This window comes from Coloeus monedula (genome assembly GCF_965178545.1).
Source record: "Coloeus monedula genome assembly, chromosome: 2".
NCBI lineage: Eukaryota > Metazoa > Chordata > Aves > Passeriformes > Corvidae > Coloeus > Coloeus monedula.
The window spans coordinates 115,194,061-115,219,340 of record NC_138782.1 but is presented as its reverse complement, the minus strand read 5'-3'; the positions used below and the strand labels follow the sequence as shown (position 1 = coordinate 115,219,340).

Genomic DNA, 25,280 nt, shown 5'->3' with positions numbered 1-25,280 from the left:
CCAAATACCTTTTTTCTTTTCCTTTGTTTGGATTTAGTGGAGTCCTGTCCAATTCCACCGTTCCCCAAGGCTCCTGAGGGGGTTTTGCCAAGGTGTTGCTGCCCTGCTGATGCTGGGGGGGTGGGTGTAGGGGGTGGTGTGTTCTCAGGGGAGTCAAGACTGGTCTTCACACCCGTAGATTGCCCTAAGAGATGCGGCTGTAAAAGCAAGATGTCAAACAGCCATAATATAATCAAGTCACAAATAAACCCCACCCCAGTTATTTCCTTCTCAGATATCCTGTTGGAAGAGATGCAACACAGAATTTGGTTTTCTCATTCTAGAAGTTACTATAATACCTGCACAATATCAATGCATGCAACACAGCACTTAGTGCACTTGCCACTTTTGAAAGTTTTAATCTCCAAATCTGCAATACAGCCTTGAATACAGAGAGAAGGAATTTTCACCCAAGAAAAGAGGATTTTTATTTAATTCTAAAGATGCTGCTAAGAATTTAACATCCAGAACTATAATTTAATGTCGTTCTATCTAAATACATAATTTCAAAGTTCATAAACTCCATAACAGAAGTCTGTATCAACACTACAGTCAATAATGTCTGCTTTGGAAGAAAATACATGTCAAAGCAAAACATGAAATGCATTAATATGTGAAAAAGCAAGTTTTACCTCAGTAGAGTTGTGGTACTGTATGAAGGTGGCAGATATGGCATGACTGAATGGATCACCAGCTTTGGGAGCCATGTCCTGTTTAACCAAAAGAGCCAAGTCCACCAGCTGGAGGGGCAAAACAGGTGGGGTTACTGACATGGTACTAAAAATGTCACTGTAATAATGGGAGAGTGAGGGTTGTGGGTTGAGGCAGAATATTCTTAGTGTTTCTCAGATAAAATAAAATTAATCACACATTTCAACCTCAAGAGCATTTCTTTTCCACTTCGGTAAATACATGGAGCAATCTATCTACCCAAGAGGGCTTGGCTTGGCACTAAGGTAACATTTTGTTTTCCAGGAAATCCTTCTTTCTAATCCAGTTGTGCAATGGGATTGAAAGAGCCTCACTGCACTGCCAAAGGTCACATAGCAAAGTGTGTGGTTTCAGCTTGGACTTGAAAAAGGTTCATGCTGGACTCCCCCTCTCTTCTGCAGCCATTATAAAACATTTCTATTTGTGTATGAGATGGATGAATACAGTACAGCACACATCTATCACACAGCAAATTGAAAGGCAGACTGGATTTTTGAGCTGGTCTAGCAGAAGGTGTCCCTGCCCATGGCTGAGGGTTGGAACTGGAGGAGCCTTAAGGCCCCTTCCAACCCAAACCACTCTGACTCCATGAATCCAGTTAGCTTGGGGAGCTGAATGAGTGACTGCAGTTTTGAAGGGGTTTACAACCCAGTCCCTGAGGCTGAAGTACCTCCAAGAGTAATTAATTAATTTTCATCACAGTTCAATCAGTCCCTTACCTGGGCCACAGTCTCATACGCTAAATATGCCAAAATCTCCATTGCAACTGCATTTGGCTTTATTTCCATACTGCTACAGTCCAACCAGTCACGGAACTTGGATGCTTTCTTTGCTGTCAGTTAAAACCATAAGGGGAAAAGGAAAAGTTAATGACAGGTAGGCCAAAATAATCCATATTTTTGGGTCACAGAAATACTGCCAAAGTGAACCAATTAGCGTGAGTGTGATTTCATTGGCCAAAGAAGGAATTACCAAAATGGAACCAGTGGGAAAAGACTGTTATTTCATACATTTTGGAGACACATAAGTACATCGAATAAATAGAAAAAACACAAGTTAATCAACGATACAGGAGATTACAGAATAAGGAAGGGTCAACCTCAGAGGAGTGTGGACAGGACAAACCTGGTTTAGAATATATTACTGTAAAATAAATAAAATTATTTCATCACATCTCTGATGAATGAGAAAAAGCACTAAAAGAAATCAACACAAATATGAGTTCAGATAAAATTGATATAATTGTATTAACAACAGCAAAGACAAATGAAGGACAAAAGAACTTGGAAGTCCTGGTGTTAACCTTACAGGGCTGAAGTGCTTAAAAGTGAGCCAAAATTATTTGTAGAACAGTGTTTTTTAAGCGTGCTTTGGATATAAAGAAATAAGGATAGATGAATAGTCAACATTCATACAAGAACTTCACACTGGTAATGGTGAGATCAGTTCAGAAAAAGGGCAGACAAAAATATGGGACAATGAAATGTAATATTTCCTTAGAGAGTAAAAGGAGGGCAAAGAGGATGATCTTACTTAGATCAGTGGTGGACAAGATGACCACAGAAGTCTGTGGACAGAAAGGAGCTCTTAAAGCTCTTAATGAGGGCTGTTTGTGAGACAGAACAACCAAAATGAACACAAGGTGGAAAAATCATCTGAAATAAACAGATGCAACTCCTTCAAAAAGAGTTTTCAATCAAGGTTAAAAAGCTACAGACAAGTCAGGTGTTAAACAAAAAAGAGGTCAAAATAATGGTTATTTTTATTTACAAGGGAATGAGAAGGCAACAATGCATCACTAAAGAAAGAAAAAGAAACAAACAAAAGAACCGAAAGAAGTATGAGATGTGTGAAGGTCACAAAATGATCACAAAATGTTCCCTAGAATTTAAATTTACAGTTCTGTAGTACTTGATCCTTTGAGGGACCTTTTCTTTTGCCTGTATTTAAAAGTGCTGAAATATCTGGAGCTGTGATTATTAATATATATATTTTTAAACAGGTTTCTTGAAGTCTCTTCCAGGTTTATTGTCTTGTGACACAGTTTTTATGGGCTTATATTACAGTAATATACTTCTTTAAACACAGTAATACAATCATTTCTTACTGGAACAAATAAGTAAAAAATAGCCTAGTGTTAGTTTTGAACAAATGTTCTGCATGGCCTTTAGTAGGTTCTGTCTAATTGAGCTCATTTTGTGCAATTGAATTTGTGCCCAAGTCTCTCTTGGTACTATTTTATAACCACTGTAATTCTCTTGTTCTTTAATGACATTAAATGTCAGTGAAAAAGAACCATATAGACATGGTCATTTAAAAACACTGTGAAAACAGCACTGAGATATTTTTATAGATCACAATCTCCTGGTCAGCAACATTCAATTTTATTTTGCAAATTTGAGATTTTTATTTGTTCTGTCTCCAGATGGCAATTTTGGGGTTTTAAAAATGACTTTATCACAAACCTCTCATTTCCTGAAGTCACCCTAATCTGAAGTATCATTTTCTAATGGCTCACAGATGTGTGATGCCAAATTATAACTAAACATAAAAAACATATTGAATTAGGAAAAGAAATGCTTACAAAACATGTTTTCCTACATTTGCTGACATTTGCTGATGGAGAACAGTATATCTCAAATGTGTCATTTATTTGCCATAAATGAGTCACTCTTTCTTTGAATTTAAAAGGAAGAACAAGATAAGGTCTCTCCTTTAAAGACACCACTGTGTTCAAGTCTGTGTTGTAGAATCATGTGCTGTTTTGTCATGATTTTTACTGGCTCCTTCACCTCCCTTTCTCTGACATTTGACCTAAAACCTTAGTCATCACTTAACCGCTTCTGTAATGATGTTTTGCTACATGATCAAGCCCATTAATTTACAGCTCATTATAGTTGTGGCCCACAAGTACTTCTAGTAAGTTGGTTTTCAGTGCTAGTAAAGCCCTAATTCTGTCATCATGTTATTAGTGTTGGAATGGCGTATACTGATGAACTTGGCTAATGGTGAATAAATTCCACAGCAGGAGCTTACAGCTTAAAATAGAAAAGACTCTTTAGTAAGTTCTTTGTGTCTCTGTGGATCAGGAAATAGAAGCAAAACTTGCTGCTCTTCTCTAATTTTAGATGAATTACAGAAAACCTGCAGCCATGAAACTTTGCTAGTGTGCCGACTTTAGCACCACCACGACAGACTTCAGGCAAGTGTGGTTTTAATCCACTAACTCCTCACTAGTTCTATCTTTGCAGTCGTCCCCACCAGCTCAGCATTTGAGCACAGAGAAAGCTTGGTAAATAGTCAAATAAAATACTCTGCCTGATGGCCTGAAACTGTGCTAAATTAACTGTTCCCAGGAGTTACACAAAGAATTTAAAGTTTTATTATTGCAGATGAAACAAAAGTGCTTTCAAAAAACATGAGGTTCTGGTGTGCTCTCTATTACATGAAATAATAATCAAACATCTTAATACAGTGCAGCCATTATAATACTTACAAAAACTCAATTGCCGACTTTCACAGAATTCTGCATACTGGACCGAGTCCATGGTTCGTGTTTGTCTTTCTGCTCTCTGACAAAAGAGTAAAAGTACATGATGTACCTTATTCCAACAAGACTGCATTCCACAACAGAAATTATAGCACCAAAGCGCCCTCGCCACAACCTTGAAGCAACCCTCCCAAATTAAACATGCATTGAACAAGTCAAGATGCAGAAATATAAACCACAGATGGGTTATTAGTCTTGTGACTTAAATTTCCCAGAGGAGAGTGTCAATTCCTATTTTCCAAACCTGCCTGCATGCTGCTCACCCAGCCCAGTGGTGAGGGTTGAGAGGAGAGCGGTGCTGAGCACTGCTGCCCTGACCGAGGTGCACGTTTAAATTGAAGCATACGAGTACTGTGCCTGTGTTTACAGATGACCAGACAAGTCAAATGTTCTCTTGGACTGAGGCCAACACATTCTGCACCAAGCAGAACTGAATCTGTGTGCTTCTAAACTGTGAAATTAATAAACTCCATCACACCGATGTGTCATACAGAGAGAGGCATTGAAGTGCCCCTTCTCACGCTCAATACACAGTAATAAGTAAGTGGTACATCTGTCTGTTTCTTTGTTTTTTTCATTGTTAACTTATGCTTGCACTTTTATACTTCTGAACACCTCAGTAAAAGAAAGGAAATTAGATTGAATTAGAACTCGTGGGAGAAAAAATATCTTCAAATGTTCACTACTGCATTTAAGACTATATTTCACACAGAGTCCAGTGCCAACCAAAAGAACGAATCTCAAAAGAGACAAGTTATGAAACCACAAACACTATGCACACCCTCCCCTCCACATACACAGGATGCTGTAATTGAGTCATGATTGAAGCAGCACTGAAGTCCATGGTTAGGTCTGAGCAGGTGCTTGAGTTCTGTTTACTTCAGCAGAGCAGGGGTGATTTTCACAAGGTAAAGATATGGTCTCCACAAGATATTAAATCCTTCACATAACAGAGGCAGGAAGCACTAGTCAGATTAAAAAGAATGATTGTCCCTGTCAGAAGCAGACAGCTTAGTCCAATCTCTCAATCGAGCAGATTGTTCTAAACAACAAGGAAAGGAATATAAGTGTCTTCCAAACTGTAATCCAATGAATAAATCATCACACCTGAACTATCACTACAGCTACAAAGTGGTGCCTGGAGTGGCTGATGGCACCAAGACTGTGCTTGTGCACTGAGTCCGTGCAGCTCAAGAAACCATCCACAAAGAATGTAAAACACAGGTGTGCTCACACCAAGGACAAAAAACAAGGGAAAAACCACACACACAGACACAAATTTTGCTCTAATGCCTTGAACAATTTTACATCTGATGAAATCAAAATGGCAGAGTTCTTCAATCTGATTTAATAGAAGACAAAAGGGCTATTGGTAACTGTATTTGGAGACATATATATATATGTCTCTATGCTATACAACTTGCATTTGGCCTTATCAGCTCTCAAATCAGGGGGAAAAGCAATTAAATAAAACTAGTACTTCAAATTCAGTTTCTTCCTCTATTCTCTGCCTTTTAGGTCACTCTCCTACAACCATCCAACCCATCACTTATGAGATCTGGTTCACAGTCAACATGTTCAAATTAGCTGTAAACTAAACCACAAAGTAACCAGGAACACACGTGGGTAGTCCTTTCTTTTCTTATCTACCCAGGCAACCACTTCCACTGTATTTGGACCTTTAGTCATCACACTAGAAAAACAGTTCTACTCAGGCATTTTCCAGCTCTCCCATGCATGGTTCTGGCAACATGACTACATTTTGGGGAGGTGCCATTTCATATTAGTAAAAAAATTCAGTTAATCCATTCCAATAAGATGTTAAGTCGAGATTGAATTTGTATTTCTTTACAAAGAATTTTCACAGTCCATGCTGTAACTTCAACCCATTACAGAACTCAACTTTGCCCCTGAATTAATTCAGCTATACTTCTGAAAAACTGAAGGCATCACAGAGATAATCTAATCAGAATTTCTGCATAGCACAGGACACTTCTCATGTAATACATCCTAAAACCAGCAGTCCTAAAATTCCTTGTGTAATTTCACTTTATGCTTTATAAAAGCCTTTAATTTGGGGTTTAATTTTTATATTTACGAGAGAATGGCTTCAAATAATTTTAAAAGCTGGGGTTTTTTGCAATATGGTATAAATTCTATAAATTTATAGATTATAGGATGGTATGAATCCTATTTTTTTCCTGTTGCCACCTATATGTTAAGCCATTGGCTATTATCCTTCACATCCAGCCATCCCAGGGATTTAAAAGCCCTTGAAACAACAAGGAAGGCATAGAGAAACAAAATGGTAATGTGAGGAGTTATGCTGCAAAGTACTATCTGAGATGATAAAAAGACCCCAACATGTAGAAATTTGACAAGGATACCTTAACTTTTACAGGAATCCCATAATGTAATATGGAAACTGCAAAACCAGATTAATCCCAAAAGCAGTTATGTTAAATTAAATGATTTAGCACTGGCTACTCTCAGCAAATAAACTACAAAGCTCTGATAATGTAGACTGTCAAAGGCTACAAGCTTCATTATAAGTATTACAAGTTTCTTTATAAGTGAAAGAGTCAAACGTTTATTAAAAGAAAGGTGCTGCTGAGGGATTTTTCCAATAGGGACTTTATTTCTCTCTACAAATTGTCTACAGTAGTTGTCTAAACACTGGATTTAATGTTGTTCTTATATACTAAATAAATACTTTCAATTGATTTCTCTCTGTACGAGTATTTTTATTTAGCAAAATTACCTAAATATATGTGAAATATAATTGGTTTTTTCCTTCAATTCTCTCTTTAAAATAATTCTTTCTTAAAGGTGGATTCCTGTGTGATGCTCTAAACCACCACCAAATAAAAAAGGGCTTGTCATAAATAACAGGACTATACTTTTTTCCTAACTCATTTTAACAAAAGAACCCACACATCATGCATGCAACCTCACAGTCTGAAGGATAAGGACAGACATTCCTTCAGTCCTACCAGTTTTAGAATAGTCCATAAATAACCAGCAAATGCAGGAGAAATGAACAGATGGGTGGCACAGCTGGGTCATCTTTAAGGAAACACCAACCCAAACACAATATCAGATCATCTTTTTCCTCTTCACTTCTCAAGATCACTAGCAGTACTTTTTTTTTCTCTTACACCATCCCTGCTTTGAAAAAATATAATGTTCCCTTACCTTTGCACTCCTAAGGTATATTTTATAAACTCAAAACGAATCAATTACACGTGATAAAAAGGGAGCAGAAAGAGTGAGCACATTACTGTGAACACAGCATTACTTCAGACCAAAAGAGTTTAAAGAAAATGGGAATGAGTGTTGGGGAAGTCACAGAAATTTTGTTGAAATAATTTTATCTGTAGGTCTAAAGGAGATCTACTTATCCTTTTTCACAGCGTTGGCTTTTTTTTTCCTCTCAACTATTTTTTTTGAAAACAAGAAATTACACAGGATGTTTAAACTAAGAAACAACTTCAACTTTATACAAGTGAAATTTTCCAAATTTTGTTGTTGGAGGGAGCAGCAAGTCACTCCAACATGACAGAAGTCCTCTTTCATCAGAATAAATGCTACTTTGCTGGGAATCTTTCTGACATGAAGAAGAAATAGTGAAACCTCTAATGAAACTCCAGCCTGAAGCAACTTCAGTTTGAAAGCAAATACAACAAATGGCAGCAATGACACTGCTCAGCTGGTTTATCAAAAGAATTAAAAGTAGATAGTTTTTACTCCCTCTCTAGTAGTACTAGTCACTCTAAGCAGTTAAGAAGCTGAGTTATGTGCTGTACAGCAGAGTTAAAATACTTTGCATGCTTTCCTTGGAACATGCTGAAGGATGCAGTAGATAGGACCTGGCACAGTAAACGTCTGCTTAGTCTTCCAAAAAATGTGTTGCATTATATCTTTCTTTCAGCATAAAGAACTAAATAGGGAAAGGAAAGAAAAAGGTAAAGAGTTGCACATTGTCACCTGCCATCCAGGATGAAAAATAATCTTATTTTTATTCCATTTTGAAGCTTTCACACTTGACATACAAAGCTCTTTGTGTGGGGGGAAGAAGGCAGCAGGCCAAACGTTAACTTGCTCACCGACTGCTCCGTGTTTGGAGGAAATGTGCCGAGGAGCTGCTAAGCTGGAACATTTGAAAAACGTATGTGGCACAGCTGGACACCCCTGTGCTTGGCAACAATGTTGGGATGAAGGTGCTGGCTTCCCAAACCGCTCACATATTCATCCTGTGGTGTGATTTCCTGATTCCCTCTGCTCAAGAACTCTCATTGTGGGCCTATCGTGGCTTCAAAGGAGCCAGGTGGCTACCCCAGGAAAAACCAGAGCTGCCTTTCAAGGGCTGATATCACCAGCATAGAATGCTAAATAATTTATTTTTTATTTAGACTAGAGAATGGCAGGGCACTGTGTGCTGTGCCTGACAGCTCTGGGGTGGGAGGACAAAAAACTGCAGGGTGGTCAAGGCCCAAATTGTAGGGCGGTTGTAGGGCAATGGAGATGCTCAGAGGCCTGGAGCACATTTCCTATGGAGCCTGGCTGGGAGAGCTGGGGGTGTTCCAGAGAAGAGAAGGCTCCAGGGACACCTTAGAGGCCCTTCAAGTGCCTAAAGGGGCTCCAGGAGAGCTGGAGAGGGACTTTGGACGAGGGATGAAGTGACAGCACAAGGGGGAATGGGTTCACATTGGCAGAGTGAAGGGTTAGATGGGATATTGGGAAGAAATTCCTCCCTGTGAGGGTGGTGAGGCCCTGGCACAGGTTGCCCAGAGAAGCTGTGGCTGCCCCATCCCTGGAAGTGTCCAAGGCCAGGTTGGACAGGGCTTGGAGCAACCTGGGATAGTGGAAGGTGTCCTTGCCCATGGCAGGGTGTTGGAATGAGATGATATTTTAAGTCCCTTCCAAGTCAAAACATTCTGTGATTTTGTGAAAAATTACCTCAACAAAAAAAAAAACAAACAAACCTGAGAAATCAAGAACAAGGTAGCTCAATACTGAAGTGTTTACCAAATACGCTGAAAATACATTTTTAGTCTTCTGAATATTGACATTATCTGAGGATTATCACTATCTGAAGACTTCTGTTACATAGAGGAAACAGGTATTTACTGTTTTGAGAATCCCTTGAATTGATAAGCAAAGGAAAAAAAGGGGGGGGGGGGGAGGGGGGAGGTTGAAGAGTAAGCATTTTCAAAGTTTAAGCTTACTCAGAGTTTTACACAGAAAATAAAAATGCCACTCGGGGAAAGATCAATAGGTTTTGTAATGTAATACTTGATTTGGCTATAAAGTACACACATCCAGGGGATTTTTTTACCCACCTCTTATAGAACATACCATACACTCTACAGCAGCCATTAAGCTGAACAAATCTGCATAGCAAACTTGGGGCCTCTGATGTAATAAAGGCTTTGAATGCTCATGTGATTAGAACAAAGCTCCCAATATTAGAAGAAAAGATGAGGTCTTTTTCTGGTAGACCCAAACTGAACTCAATTTTAATGTATTTTCACAGTAAAAAGAGTTTTGCTTTTTCTTCACAGTATTATTAGCAACATTCTCTGCAATAAACAGAGTTTAAGACCTTAAAATCTTAAAAATCTCAACTGTTACACGGATTTTAAGGATCTACAACTGTAAATGACAAGAAAAAGAAAGTGAATTATTAAAAGTATTAAATATTAATTAAAATATACTTTAAAAATAAAATTATAATTCTTCATTACAGAATTTCTGTCCAGAGACAAAAGATGGAATTCACTTGAAAAACTGAAGACCTAATTAGTCATCTAAAGTCCCTTTATAGTAAAGAAGACATTAGACACTTTCAGTGAACAACTTCATCCTGAACTCAGTGTTTAAAATGTCAAATGAATGATATCTATGAATTTGTCTGGAGTTCATCAGCTGTAGCCATGAGCAATGGAGCCTGAGGGATGCTGGATTAGGTCTACTCTGCACAGCACAGGCATCCTCAGAAATGCCAAATGAATCCTCCTCTGATGAGTGAAGGGTGAGCACCACCACCACCAACAGGGCAACTTCCATTTCAGGGCTAAGCAAGGGCCAAGAGTAAAGAATGACTCAGTAAATTTGGTTCCTGCTCTGATCTCCAAGTAATGCAAGAATAAACAAAGGCAGTTTTGTGCCCAGCTGAACGTTAACTCCATTCATCTCCCCGGAACCATGAAACATGTAATCTAGCAAAGTACGTGCAGATAAATAGGGGGAAGGGAGCTGGAAGAACTATTTAAGATTATGTAAAAATTTCAAGGGAATTATGAAGAAAGAAAGCAAATGAAATTGCACAGACAATAACAAAATGAATGGATTAATTCCCAGCAGTCATGATCTCATTGCTTAAGGAATAAATAAAACTGACCTCGTGATAGGGACCCACTGCCTCTGTAATACTTTGCCCTTGAACATATGCAAAATCTACACATACTGTATTTATTTGAACCAGTTCCATATCATATCCAAATTCCTTGTCTAAATTTATTACTGCTAGTCTGAAATGTGGAGCAGGAACCTGGAAACGAAACATTTCCATTTCATGGAATACCTTTGATTTCTACAGGAAAATATTTTTTTTCTTCTATAATAAGTACCATCATGAATTTTGTAAAACTATGTGTTAAATTTATGGCTATCTTCTATCAGTGCTTTCCAAAAAACGTAAAATAATTTTGGATAAACTATGCTACCAAATGAAAAAAGTTATGTGGGATATATTGATATATTAATATATCAAGACTACTGACTTCCTTCACTTTTCTGGTTGAGGACATTGTAGCACTTTCCTGTGGTTTCCATCTGGCTGTACATGAAAAACTTTACATACCATGTTAATATGAGGATACCTTTATATCTTCTGGATAGCATTCCTCTGAAAACTTACCCTGACTCTGTACCCATTTGTTAATGAGGTTCATATAAACAGCTTTAGCACCTCACCAGTAAATCTTGCAGTCATCAAAACAGGGATCACTGCAAGGCATGGGAGACACAGACAAGCAAAGCAGCCCCTTTTGCATACTGAGCTTTATATTTTTTCTTAGTGGCAGTCAAAATCAGCCATCACACTCTATTTTTTAAATATTTCTTTCACCTGACATGCTGTTTGGTGTGGCCAGAAACTCAAAGCCAGAAACTCAAGGAATGGCTTTTGCTCCAAGGCTGTTTATGGCCCTGGATGGAGGCTGGCCCAGGCAGTACAGGCACAACACACCTCACACACTTCCTCACCATCCTGGGTGTGGGAGAGAGCTGGGAGATCCAGTCACGCTCCTACTGATCCAAATGGAATGGCAGGATGTGAAAGGGGTTGTTTCAACCCAAAGTTGACCTGGCAATCAATCCTAGACATACTCAGTTTAAGTGAAATTCAATTCCCAGACATATTCTATCTATTCATCCAGTTACAACATGGCCAGAATAATTCACTCTACAGCCACAATTTCTTACCAAACACATCCACTACAGTTTGTTAAACTGAGCACTAGGGAAGTTTGGGAACAGCTGGGGATCAGCCATCTCACTCACTGGCTTTAACTGGTAAATTCAAATAGGAGAATAAACCTAATTAAAAAAAAAAAAAATCATGGTAAAGCTGACCTGTTAATAGACACCATCAACATATGGTTCTAAAAAGACTTTTGAGAGTTTTGCTAATGTTAAATGAGAAATGAAGGAGGAAGAAGTCCTCAGGAGCATTGCTCTTACTCTATGTTGAAAAGGAAGGGAAGTGAACCCAAGGTACATACTAGTAAGAAACAATTGTGATGAAATTCATTGTCCTGTAAGGTTAACTCTGTGAATCAGGCCTGCTGACAAACACTGTGAAATGCCCTCCTGAAGCTTTACTTTAAAAAGAGGATCATAAGAAGATTAGGGAAAATTTTGACTGGCAGAAAGCAGAGTAAGTTTCCGACCATATGAACAATACATATTCATTTAAATCCTGTTGTCTTATTTTTAATCATTCTAATTCTGTCTTTTCCCTTCCCTTGAATAAAAAAGACTTGTCTTGTATCCATTGTCAGTGGAACAGCCAATTCTCACAGTACCTGCCTTTCTTTGGGACAGCACCATCCTGAACAAGAATAATTACCATTCTGTGCAGGAGATTCACAAGCAACATAATGCTACAGGCATATCCATGCAGGTATCCTTGGCAGGTGATGTTCTTTCAGTCAGAAAATGAAAAAGGTTTATAATTAATGAGGGGTTTTTTTCAGTTAGGTTGCTTCTTGAAAAAACTTTAAAAAAAATGTTAACTTTCAAAATAATGGTAAAACATGCACATACAAATTAGAAAGACACAGAATTTTTGCTATATGTACAAGGAATTTGGTGTGCAGTATAGCAATCCACTTGCCAAGTCTAGATTTGCTCTCAAAACTTAGAGATGAAACCCTGACTCTGTAGCGTTCCCTGCAAAACTTCCATTAATATCAATAGCTGTAGTGTGCCATCCTACAAACACCTCCCCCAATTTAAAGTTACACCTACAATACATGAGTAAAATAGTTTAGCTGAGTCATTTTCCATGAAAAATCAGAATCTATCAACTTTTATGATGAATTTGTGCAAGTACATTCATTAATGTCTTAAAGAAAAACATTAAAATTAATTAATTAAAACTAAAATACATGGTGCTAAATGCTCATATACGTTCTGTCCTTGGCATATGACTGGAGAATGCAAAATTACTCTGATTTATTTTGTCTGGTAGAGTCTGCTGTAACCAGAGAACAATACAGAGTGGTACTCAAAAATGTATTGCTTCCTTAACACCAGAAGCATACAGACATTTCTCAACTTGTGGTATTTACACCACTGACTCTTAATTCTGTGGTTTGGGCTTTAGTCCTTTGAAAAACCTTTCTAATTTGATAATTGCAAGACATGGAACTCCAGATAAAAATCACATCACAAAATTCAGGGAAGAAGTGAGTCATACACTGAGCTAAAGAGGAAATGCTTCCCTTAGAAAAACAGTGACCAGGGTGCATTGCCTGAGATGTGCAGGTCCCCCCTAAAAGGAGAATGTGGAGCTGCTGGAATGGTTCCAGAGGAAGACATGAAGATGTTCAGAGGGCTGGAGCACCTTTCCTATGGAGCCAGGCTGGGCGAGCTGGGGGTGTCCAGCCTGAGAAGAGAAGACTCCAGGCAGACCTTGGAGCTCCTGCCAGTGCCTAAAGGGGCTCCAGGAAAGCTGGAGAGGGACTTGGGAGGGACAGGACAAGGGGCAACGGCTTCCTACTGCCAGAGGGCAGAGTTAGATGGGATATTGGGAACAGAATCTTTGTTGTGAGGGTGGTGAGGCCCTGGCACAGGCTTCCCAGAGAAGCTGTCGCTGCCCCATCCCTGAAAGTGTTTAAGGCCAAGCTGGATGGAGCTTGGAGCAACCTGGGATAGTGGAAGGTGGCCCTGCCCATGGCAGGGGGTTGAAACAAGAAGTTCTTTAAGATCCCTTCCCACCCAAACCATTCGGTGATTCTTTGATTTTTCAAAGCAATTGCTAAGAGATGTGTCTCAAATCCACAAGCTAAAGTTGGCTGCTCACTGCCTTTTGAACGGCCCAGACTTCCTGACCAGAAAGAGAACTGGACACAAAATTCAGAACTCCTACCTGGGTTCTGCTGCTAATTTGACATCTGAGCATGGCCAAGTGCAAATGAAGGCTGAATTAATAATACTTGAGGCTCATTTCAAAGGTTATGGTTAATTTGCACTGATCCTAAAGTAGTGCAAAGCTTGTGTGTGGTGATGTGCAAAGTTTGTGTGTGGTGATGCCATGATGCACCATAGCTGTGTATTCCCAGCTTGCACAGGCTGGGGGAGAAAAAAAGCACAATCCAACCTCACAATGTGCCAAGTATGAAGAGTAAGGAAAGGAGACCCTAAAAATTGCTGTCTGAAGTGACAGGCTTTGAACAAAAGCATGATGCTGTTTTTGATTTTAACTCTGACTCCATTCACTGAGAACAGAGCTTGGCCCAATGTGAGTATTTCCTTTGTCAAAATTAATGGTATTATTTAATATTGTTATTTATTTAACTATGCAAAAAATTCTATGCTGCTATTCATTATTGTTTCTTAATTTCTTTAAATACAATCAAATTTGTCTTCATAGTAGCCTTGTGAGAATTATCTCCGCTATATACATGAGAAATAGAATCATAAAAAGACCATTTTCCCAAATGCAGTTTAATTGGCAAATGCTTCTTTTTTTTACCCTACTTTCTCTTTTCTCTTTCTAATGTTAGAGAGGAAAAGCTAAACATGAAGATTCTGGGGCTTAACAACATGATTTAGCATTTGGAATTAAGCTAATTTAAACCATCAGCTAATCTGACTAATTTGGAACAATCTATTTAGTTAGTCCCTTATACCATGCCCATTGATAAATATACCACAAAATTATTAAGCATTTACATAAAACCAAAGAAACATATGCTGTCATTAATTCAAAACAATCCCCACCATCCAAAGCCACTGCAGGAGTTCTCTTATTAAACATTCCCATTCCCTTCTTTGGAGAAAACACTGGGAAAACTGAAAAAAAAAATTTTTTTTGAAATGCATAAAATTTTCACAGCAATACTTAAACCAGTTACATTCCATTCTGCATTGGAAGTAGAACTGAAACTTTTAGATGAAACTTTACTGATATATCATTTAAAAGCAGAAAAATCAATACTTTAGTTTGTGAACACAGGTTTTGAGAGTTTGGTTAAGATTGCAGGATGAAAGTCAAAGTGAAACTCAGTGACTGGTAAAAAACTATGCAAACACAGGCTGATGTTCTGTAACATAAATAGTAAAGCAGCAAACCCACAGTTTTTTAATATGACCTCCCAATGAATTTTCTCTTAAATAATCTCACCCATTGCATGGCAAAACAAACCAAGGAGTTGTTTTGGGGAGCCACGCTGAGGCATCCCAGCTCACCTTCGACAGAAGAAATGGTCCTGCATATTCTGGTCTCCTCTCTGCCACCCAGCACCCATTCCTACTACAGAACCTTCATGCATTTATAAAAAATGAGGTACCATGACAATAGTTTTGATGGGAATTTCTTCTTTTTTAAGTGCTGAGATGAGGGGAAGGAGAGCAAAGAGAATCTACTGTATATGGGTTCATTACCATAAGCTTTACTGATAGTTTATCCTGTTTCCTAACGAAAGCAAAAAACCCCCACCACGTCTCTATTAAAAAGCCATCAGATTTGGTATCCTGGTGACACTTTAAAGAGCACATTATGTGGGAAAACAAAATAAACATTTACCCTGGCAAATGAAAGTGAATTTGGGTTTTGACATACTTGGCAGGAAGGTAGAATTATATTCATGTCAAGTATGCAGAAAAACTAATATAATATTTAAATATTTGCTTAAGTAATATAGAATTTAAAACAACACATTAGAATTAACATTTTTGTGAAATATTTTAAAGTTTTTTAGTATTGGACAAGCCATGAAAGTAATACCTTCAGCTGAAATTTCAGCCTTCTGCAGCCTTTGTTACACATTCCCTTCACTTGTAAGGTGGGAAAGAGTCCTCATCTTCCACTGACAAGTCTTTATTTATATTTCCAAGACAAAGGCAGTTCTTGTGCTGATGGTTTAAACTGATAATGAATATATGCAGCTTTCCAAAGAAACAACCCTGGAGAACCTGAATCTTACAAATATTGATATAATGAGCTAATGTTAACACTACCTCAGCTAAACCCTACAGCAGACTTCTATCGTTCCATATATGTGTGCAATTATTTTAAACATCCTTTAATTTGCAACAAGATTTGATTCAGTGAAGACAGACCTTCATATCCCTCAGAAAGTACCTGAATGACAATGACCTCTGAAATTCTCAAGTATGTTGAATAATGTAGTACTAATTAATAAATTGAGCTGGATGTGGGATGTTATAGTTCCAAAAGTAAGGATTTTGATGTACTGTCTAAATATACGTATATTGGACTTTCCTTTTTCTAAATCTAAATTTGTATTAGCTGCACATACCCACAAAAAGAACTTTTACCAGTATATCACAACTATAAGCAATCATGAAATTTCAGGTAGAATATTCTGATTTACTTAAGAGTATTTAAAAATATTTATTTATGATTCTACAATTTGTTCTATTCCATTTATTTATTCTATCTATGACTCCATGATTTAAGAAAAAGCTTTGCCTAATTTTAACTCATTTGGAGACATATGCATAATTAGAAAATATCTTGAAACATTTCTAAATTGCCATAATAATATGATAATAATTCAAAGCAACAACACCAGTCTTCAGTGTAATTGTACACCGTAGGATTACATAAATTTAGATCACTTTAAAATAATTCATTTAAATGTAACCTGATTTGTAAATTTAATTATGAACTGTTAAATTAACTGCTGGGATTTTCAGTTTTTCTAAATCAGCACAGCATCTCTGAGCCCCATCATAGGAGAGAAGTCACTGTTTTATTTCTAATTATCAATTAAAAGTGACTTTATAAGGAGTATTCAGACTGTCAGATATATATATATAAAAAAGGCAAATTTAGGGAAATTTTGTTTCCATCGTCCTAATTTGCAGTATCTGATACACTATTTTTTATGCTGCATTAATAATGGCTCTTGAACATAATATTCATTCAACCAGTCTATTACATAAATAAACATCAGGACACAATGCCCTGCATGCATTCTTAAAATTGTTTACAGTGAAAAGAATCCCTTCCAAAGGAGTTAGCACCTTTCAATGCAGCATGCAAAATATTTAGTCAATTCCAGAAGGGAATACCATATAGAAAGAATTTTTTTTTTGGTTCTACTTTTATGCTACAGTTGATCTATAAAAGGTAGAAAGCTTTGAATTCAACAACTTTGCAAGAGTTCCTTCTGAGAAAAAAGCCTTGGCTTTACCTCCTGTTCAAAATCAGCTACAGAAATACCAAATATTTGCCATAGTTAAGATTGATATTCCTATTACTGGCTACTGCAAGCTTTGTAAATGTAATGTGAAAATGAAAATTATTTAATTGTTGAAATGTCAAAACCTGTTCACATTTCTGGAGATTTCTCACATTCTATTTAGATTTTCCTGGAGGTTTAGGCTGACTGAAATGAAGGATTAGGGAGTTTTAGGGAGGTGGAGGGGTTCCAAAGTGAATCAAAGATCTATTAAAAAAAGAAAACTTTAAAAAGTTGCATAGCCCTACTCAGAAGAATGGAAAAAATGTTTTCAGCTCAAAATATTACATTTAAGAATTTAACATCATTGGGATGCAAAGAACAGTATCTTTAATACCAAGATTCTGAGGCATGACTTGGAAGGTTGAAGTGTATTTAGAATTAAAGGTGTAGCAACACGAACAGGCACGGTCTAGCATCAATTACTTGACTGTGCTCTTAGAAGTTGCTATAGACTCTCATGCCATCACATATCCTGGAAAAATTTACTCTTCATTGGTGGCATCTTGGATTTCTCAGGGTTTCTGAGTTTTTCTGATATTTTTAGAGTGAAATTTAGCATTTCTCAAAGATGCTAATGCCTCTGCAGCATTTTTGTCTCTCTTAAACACAGCTCAGGGTACAAAGGCTGGCAAGGCACAAGAGCCATCTCCCCAGTGCGTTCCTCGAAACACTGGAACCAGCAATCAGATCCCCAGCCTTGAGGTATGTCGAGAGTTAACTCCCCTTTTAAGAAGGGTGTGGTTAGTAGCTGGAAATCTGCCTGACTTTAGTACATCTGAGGATGCCATTGCAATTTTCAGATATAAAATAATTAGCTGATGATATGAGCTGACAGCTAATACATCTACAATAAACACAAAAAAAATTATTTCCAAGCGGATGTAAGGGAACGTGTTCTGTTTCCAGACTGTTTGATATGGTCTGTGTAAGGAGCGAGAGCTCGATACCAGATGCTGGATGTTCTACAAGCTTATTCTGCAGATGTCTGCAGCCTGAGAAAATCAACAGTGCTTTGAATAACACTCCCAGTAAAAGCATCTTCTTGTCAGAGTCGCTGTATGATATAGGATATGGATCCCACACAAGTGGATGAACTGATTTTAAATAATACCATCTGACAATGGGAGAAAAAACTCTCAGTAGGTCTGACAAAGTACTGGAAAGGCTGTTAGCCTTGGGAAATAAAATCCAGCCCTCTGACAGAGACTACCCGTCCTTCTTTCGTTTGATCAAATGGAAACCCAAATTTAATGATTGCTTCCGAAGTTCCGGAGGCAAAGTTTCAACAGCACTTAAATGCTGCTACCAAGGAGTCCCTGTCCCTGCCCCTCACATGTGCCACTCAAAAGCAGAGTGTGGAGAAGATGTTAAGGAATTATCTGAGAATAAAATATATGTATCAGTAGATTTTTTTGTATGGCCACTTTGCATTGCTTTCTTGCCATTGCTCTTGTAGAAATGTCTTTTAGCACACCAGGAGTGCAGCACACATGATACAGACACCAAAGAAGATACTGTGTCCTTTGTTATGCCAGAGAAATGACAAAACCCTGCCACTACCTGCATCAAAAAGTTAAAAGAGCTACATCTGAATGCATAAACCCACACGTTCATCTGTGGCCCCCTAGTTGACCAAGATCTTCCTGAATTCACATAAATTATTACCCAAAATTTCCTCTTTATGCAAACTCAGTGTTTTTGCTAGTGGTAGTATTACAGTCTAGTCCTCTGTCAAAATTTAGGTCCAGTTCTAGATGTACTTTGTCAAGCCAAAGTGGCAGCAATGACTAACTTTTGTCATGTTTTAAAGTTATTTTAATGCAAATCCCAGATTATTAGAAGACTTGAATGCTGATTACAAGAATGTCTGTAAGAATAAACTCTGCACAGGCATTCCATAAGGACTTTATGTAAGGTAACTATCTGAAAATGAGAACTGCTACAGTTTTTCCTGATTATCCAAATTAAAAGAACCTTTTCTGACTCATTTAATAAAAGTGTATACCTGACTAGGTATCCTCAATTTTTACAAAGATGGAAGAATAGAAAGAAAGAAGAGAGGAGATAAAACTGAAAGTTTGAGGGGCTAAAGATCCAAATGGAATCATGCTGCTCTGGGTTGAGTGAATAAACTATGGCAGCATGTTACCTGTGCTGGTCTGTAGGAACGTTGTGGGTCCTTTTTCTGGCAGACTGGGAATGGATGCCTCTCCCATTTTGCTACATGCAGAGCTTAACTGTATTTTACCATTTCAACAGACACTTAGGATGCTTAAATCTTGCTGCTCCTGGTTCTTTTGCTGCAGCAGATGTGTGAAGCGCCCCCCAAGTGCAATTTTGTACAGCAGCCAGATCATATTCTTATGGAAGAATACAGCAAGCAACACTATTGATAAAATAAACCACAGCAACTGAGACAAAATGAAAGACAGAAAACCCTGTTCCTTATGTACATAAAACATCTATTCCAGGAAATACCAGCAGCTGCAGATCACAGAAAGTGCAGAAGCTGGAAAGTCCAATTATATGCTACCTAGATTTCTAAACAGTTTTTAGAAATCTGACATGGTTTATCATCTATTTGCTTTATAAAACCTCTTCTATTTCTACCCCACCTGCCATTTGAATATCTGAAATGGGAAACTTCAGTGCAGGATCACAGGATCCTTGTTTACAGTGAAAAGAAAAACTGGTTGTTAAACCAGAAAAGTTTTAGGGCCTTCCAGAGATCTCTAGTTTGGCTCTGCTCAAAAGAGGTTCAGTTAGATCAAGTGGTTCAGCACCTTGACCAACCAAGTCTGGAATACCTCCAAAGATGGAGACTTCCTCAGCCTCTCTGACCAACCAGTTTCAATCTTTGATCAGAACTGATTTTTTCCTATTAGGCATCAGTTCAAATTCTGTCCTTTACCATGCACATCCAAGAAGGGTCTGGCTCCACTTCCTCCTGTCACTACTTGCAATGAAATTTCCCTTTTACCTCCTCTTTTTCAGGCTGAGCAAGCTTTTGCCTCTCAGTCTTTCATCATATGTACCCCCGATATTTCTTGGTGACCCTCTGCTTCAGTATTTCAAAGTCCTTCTTGTGCTTGGGAGCACAAAACTGGCCACAGATTCCAAATGTGGTTTCACAAGTGCCAGATAATGGGGAATCATTGTTTCCCTTGACCTGCTGGTAACCCCTGCTGACACAGCCCAGCACGTGGCTGCCCCACAAGCTATTCCCTTGCATGGGGTTACGGCATCCACATTTACTATTGCTGACCTTCGTGTCAGCCCATTTCTCCAGCCTGTCAACAAGGTCCTTGTGAATGCCAGGCCTGCTTTCCACACATTTCACTGCTCTGGATCATGACTCAGTATTTATTTGCCATGCTATGAATTACTGCTTTTATTTAGTTTATAAGATCCAGCAGCTAATCATGTCTGAGTTTAATGCATAAAGAGAATCACAGAATGGTTCGGGTTGAAAGGGAACTTTAAGATCGTCTGGTTCCAACCCCCTGCCATGGGCAGAGACATCGTCCACTAGACCAGGTGGCTCAGAGCAGCATCCAACCTGGCCTTGGACACTGCCAGGGATGGGGACAACTTCTCTGGGCAACCTGTGCCAGTGTATCACCACCTTCACAGCAAAGAACTTTTTTTCCCCATATCTAATCTTAACCTCCCCTCTGTCAGTTAATGCTTCAAGAAAATGCAGTACAAGGGGAGGTAACTACTCTGGTTCTGAAATGTCTTGTGCTCGCTTTAGTTCCTTCCTGTTAGTTTGTATGGAAAGCTGATGAAAGTAAAATCACATTAACCTGCATACAGAGTATTCTTCATTGAACTTGTGTTCTTATTCTTACTCTCAGTACTAAAATCACATCCCCTATTAAAAAAATCTGCCATAGGACCCTATTTTAGGGATAGTTTGCCAGGTTACAAGTCTAGCTTGTAGGTACAAGTTCTATCAGAATGAGCTTTAAAACAAAAAATGCTTGTATTTCTCATTCCCTAGGAAACAATGTGTTTACTATTGGATTACCATAGTGACCTTCACCTTAGCAACAGATCCTTTGACCTTCCTCATGAGATCTGAGCCCGAGTGTGAATGTAGGTGGGAAGGTTTGGTCTCTCGTGGCTTTGCAAATATGAACAAAAAATGACAACATTTGACCTTAGTATCTGGGTAATAGGTAATCAAATCTTGTGAAATGCTGGATTTTGGTCTGGAATTTACTCAGAGGAAGATGACAATATGAAGATAGAGACTACTGAGCGAATCAAGTGATTCTCCTTTTTTTGCTTAAGTGCCTATGACAAAGGTTCATTAAATCTTCTCTGAATTCAATCAAATACTAAGGTTCACAAAACACTATGTAATTTCAATCAAATATCATGAGCAATATAGCCCAGGAACCAAACTGACCTCTTTATTTCTGAGGAAAAAAAACCGCACTAGTCCTGCCTAATCCTGTGGTCAGATGGAAAAACAAAAAACAAAATGCCACACCAAAAATAAAAGCAGAAAAAGATGAATTAAATATAAAAATGGAGGAAAGAAGAATTAATATGCAAAAGGAGAGACAGAACAAATCTCTGTTTTGCCCAGGTTCCAACAGTAGCAAGGCATGATCAGTATAACTTGAAGACAATAATGATATTTATGATAATTATTTTCCTCAATAGTCATACAGCACCCAGTGATCTGTGGCTCAAGCACTTCTTTAACCAAATACAACATCTTTGTATTCAATAACCCTCTATAGATTTTTCCCTCCTTTAAGTGGTGCAATTCAATAGATCTGAGCTCATTTTGGCTATGTTTAGCTGGAGTGCAGCCTGAAAACTACTTCCAATGCTCCTCTATGTTGTCTGTGTGCTGCAGACTGGCTGGAGAGGCTATGATGACACACAGCTTGCTCAGTCTGCTATTAGAGGACAAATGCCAGTTTGAAAGGAAAGGATTCTCAGTCATTTTGTAGGAGGTATTTGCAGGGCTAACCCATGGGCCTGATTCAAACCAGGTTTTATTCCTGGCTGGAGTCTAATACTGAGATTGTCAGTGCTATTCCCTTAGTGAATAAACAGAGTAAGGAGAGGGAAAAGGGCTTCTCTGCTATACCTGTGATGTCTGGAAACAGCAGATAAATGAACTTTCAGATAAATGAGCCTGGCACTGCCTTAGGCTGAGGGGCTTGCATCAGCCTCCTATGGATGAAGCAGAAAAAATATCCTTTCCTTAATATTGGCTTGTGACTGTTCTCCCCTCTTTGTTAAACACAGGACCTTGCCTGTTACACCTCAGACCCCTCTTTTCTTTAGCAGCTGAAACAGAAGAACACCCTCAACTCCCCTCTATTGCATGCCATAGAGAGCCTTCCTCTATTGTCTTCATTTGTTAGAACATATTACTTTCTTCTACAGAAAGCTTTTTGTGATTTAAATCTTTAAATGGAAGGAAAGAAAAATTCAGGAGCACACTGAAGCTTGGTCACACAGTGGCTGACAACCCAAGATGCTCCTGCCTATGGAGATTTCCAGGTGGGAGTGAGAGAAGCAAGTGGTTGTGAAGATTTCTTCCCAAAATATGGGGTCTATGTGCCAAGATTCAGTCTCACTCTTCACAACAGTGTCAGAAAATCTCTTCCTTGAAACAAATAAGAAGTGGGAATATTACAGAGTAATACTGTGCTTGAAATTCTTACATCATTTTAACCTGTGTTACAACTCCATGGGTTTTTGAGTTTTGTGAATCCTGTGCAAAACAGCCTTGAAAATGGTTTTATGCTAGTGATGAATTCCTTCTGAAAAATTTAAGATGACAGAACTCTTCTCAGTGTAGACCTGCTTAACATTTTACCGTAAGAAATAAAAAGTTGTTATTTTTTCTTCATTCAGAAAGGACTCCAATACTAGGCTTAGTGGAGCTTATAAAATAGCAATTTGCTACACAAAGGTTCAAAGATCTGAAAAAAAAGACTTCCTCCTCAAAGTATCTGAGTTACATCCTGTCTTGTAGACAAGATTTGCATTATTGCATCTCTACACAACCCCAAAAATACAAATCGCTATCAGCACAAATTTGTTTAATTACTTTAAATTGCGACTGGAGTTTCAATAATCTTCTACCAATGGGACCTTTGTCAGACTTCAGCATCAATCCTTGTTCCCAATTCTCCGAAGTTTACATAAAAAATAACTCTGTTGAGAGTACCAATACAGCGTGATTAGTATATCTAACACGTTAAACACACCAAAATACACTCAGAAGAAGAATGTTTTGTTAGTCTTGTATTTGGCTCCTAATCAAATGCTCCATGGAAATACTGTTTATAAGCATGTGCATCTACATTTAATCACAGATATAAATAATATATATATAAAGTTTCCTTCCAAAATTTAAGTTAAAACACAATCACTTGGGTGCCAAAAATACAACAACCCTGAATCTTCCTCTTCCTCAGAGAAAGAAAACAGTGGCAAAAAAATACTCAAAGAACCAAAAGACAGAAAAGCAAATTACACATTGCCCTCCCAGCAAAGCTGCCTAAATTTGCAGTATGAGCAACATTCACTAAAATGCTCAAAAACCCCAGGACTGAAGACCCAAACAAATAGGCCACTTTATGTAACCATAGCAAGCAACCCCAATGTGAGAAGAAGCCAACAATCTTAGATTTAGCAGCGTAAAAAGTCTATTGATAGTGGCTGTAACAAGAAATGTTTTCCACTCAAGAGCTTTTTCCCATTCCAAAGAGAATGACACAACATTTACAGCCATATCTGTTTATTTTCTGTTTACTTTTAACCAATTCAACCATTGCCCAAGAGAAACAGTGCTTTCCCACTATCCTAAACGTTCCCAAACAACGTGTAATCAGAGATATCATTAGTACCAGCAGGCTTATTTTTATACCAAATAATGCTTACAAATACTTTGATGTCAAGACAGCAAATTTAGAGTTGAGTTGCTACCAGTTGTGCTCTCTTTGCACTCACCTGGAAACACTGGGTGGACTGATGCAGTGGAATTAATTCCTTCTATATTTGCACTCCTAACTTCCATTTTGCAGTATTGAAAGAAAAAACCCCACTGCCTAGAGAATAAAGGAGTTTATGGTAATTGATGTTTCATCTAAGTTCTTTTTAATCTTGGCATCTATGTATAGCACAAGCAAGCACAGAGGGAGCTGGTGTGACCTTAAATTCTATTATGTATCATCATTACAGGGGTTTTTTTGTATCATCAAGGTCCCAGAGCACACACAGATCTTGAGTCTCCAAAGAGAACCATCCCAGAGGCACTCGAAGTACTTTTCTTAACATCTGATGAACTACACTTAAAAGTAACTTAGATGTTTCTAGGAATAATAAAAAAACAATTTAAAAAAACCCAACTTTTTTTTTCCTCTGATCTAGAAATGAACTTGTCCCTGGATTGTTTCTCTCTCATTTCTGAGTACAGAAGCCAGCCTAAGTTACTGGGATGCTTAAACTTTTAGGCAGGTACCACTAAGTGAAATTCAGCCCATCTTGTGGAAGTGATGAACTGAGCTCTCAAAACATTTTAAGGGGGTGGAAAAATGAGATCCTGGTCTTGTTTTCATCACTGTACCAGGAATCTCATGTCCTTGGGCAGGAACTTTCCCATTCCTCTTTGCGTACATTATTTAGCCACTATAAATCCCTTTTCTAATCTTACTTGGCCAGGACTCACAGATGAGGATGATACTTAGGTTTCCATTTAGGGCTGCAATTATTTAGTCCACAAAGAATGTAAGATTTAAGGGGTTTAATGGCACGGCTTGTCTTTCCATGTCCTGCCACTGGCATTCCTTTGCCTATATTTGACAATGTTTGGTAAAGAACAGCACAAAAACCCCACAGGGATTACACTATCAAATCTTCCCCAAGGAGGCATTTTTTCATAAGGTGTAGCTGTTAAAATGAAAGAAGGTTTCAGATTAATAAACTGTGACTCTAAAAAT

The 25,280-nt window shown here is 38.1% G+C and overlaps 1 protein-coding gene across 3 annotated transcripts in view; it reads right to left on the bottom strand.

Moving 5' to 3' along the window:
• The window catches only part of SUPT3H (SPT3 homolog, SAGA and STAGA complex component), a 255,145-nt gene that overhangs the window by 51,026 nt on the left and 178,839 nt on the right, over positions 1 to 25,280 (bottom strand). For all 3 annotated transcript variants that reach the window (XM_082302713.1, XM_082302715.1, XM_082302714.1), the window contains 4 exons: positions 4,247 to 4,322; positions 1,470 to 1,582; positions 672 to 779; positions 9 to 197 (listed from right to left, as the gene is read on the bottom strand). In XM_082302713.1, the coding sequence (XP_082158839.1) occupies positions 9 to 197; positions 672 to 779; positions 1,470 to 1,582; positions 4,247 to 4,322 (486 nt within the window). The remainder of the gene's footprint in view (positions 1 to 8; positions 198 to 671; positions 780 to 1,469; positions 1,583 to 4,246; positions 4,323 to 25,280) is intronic.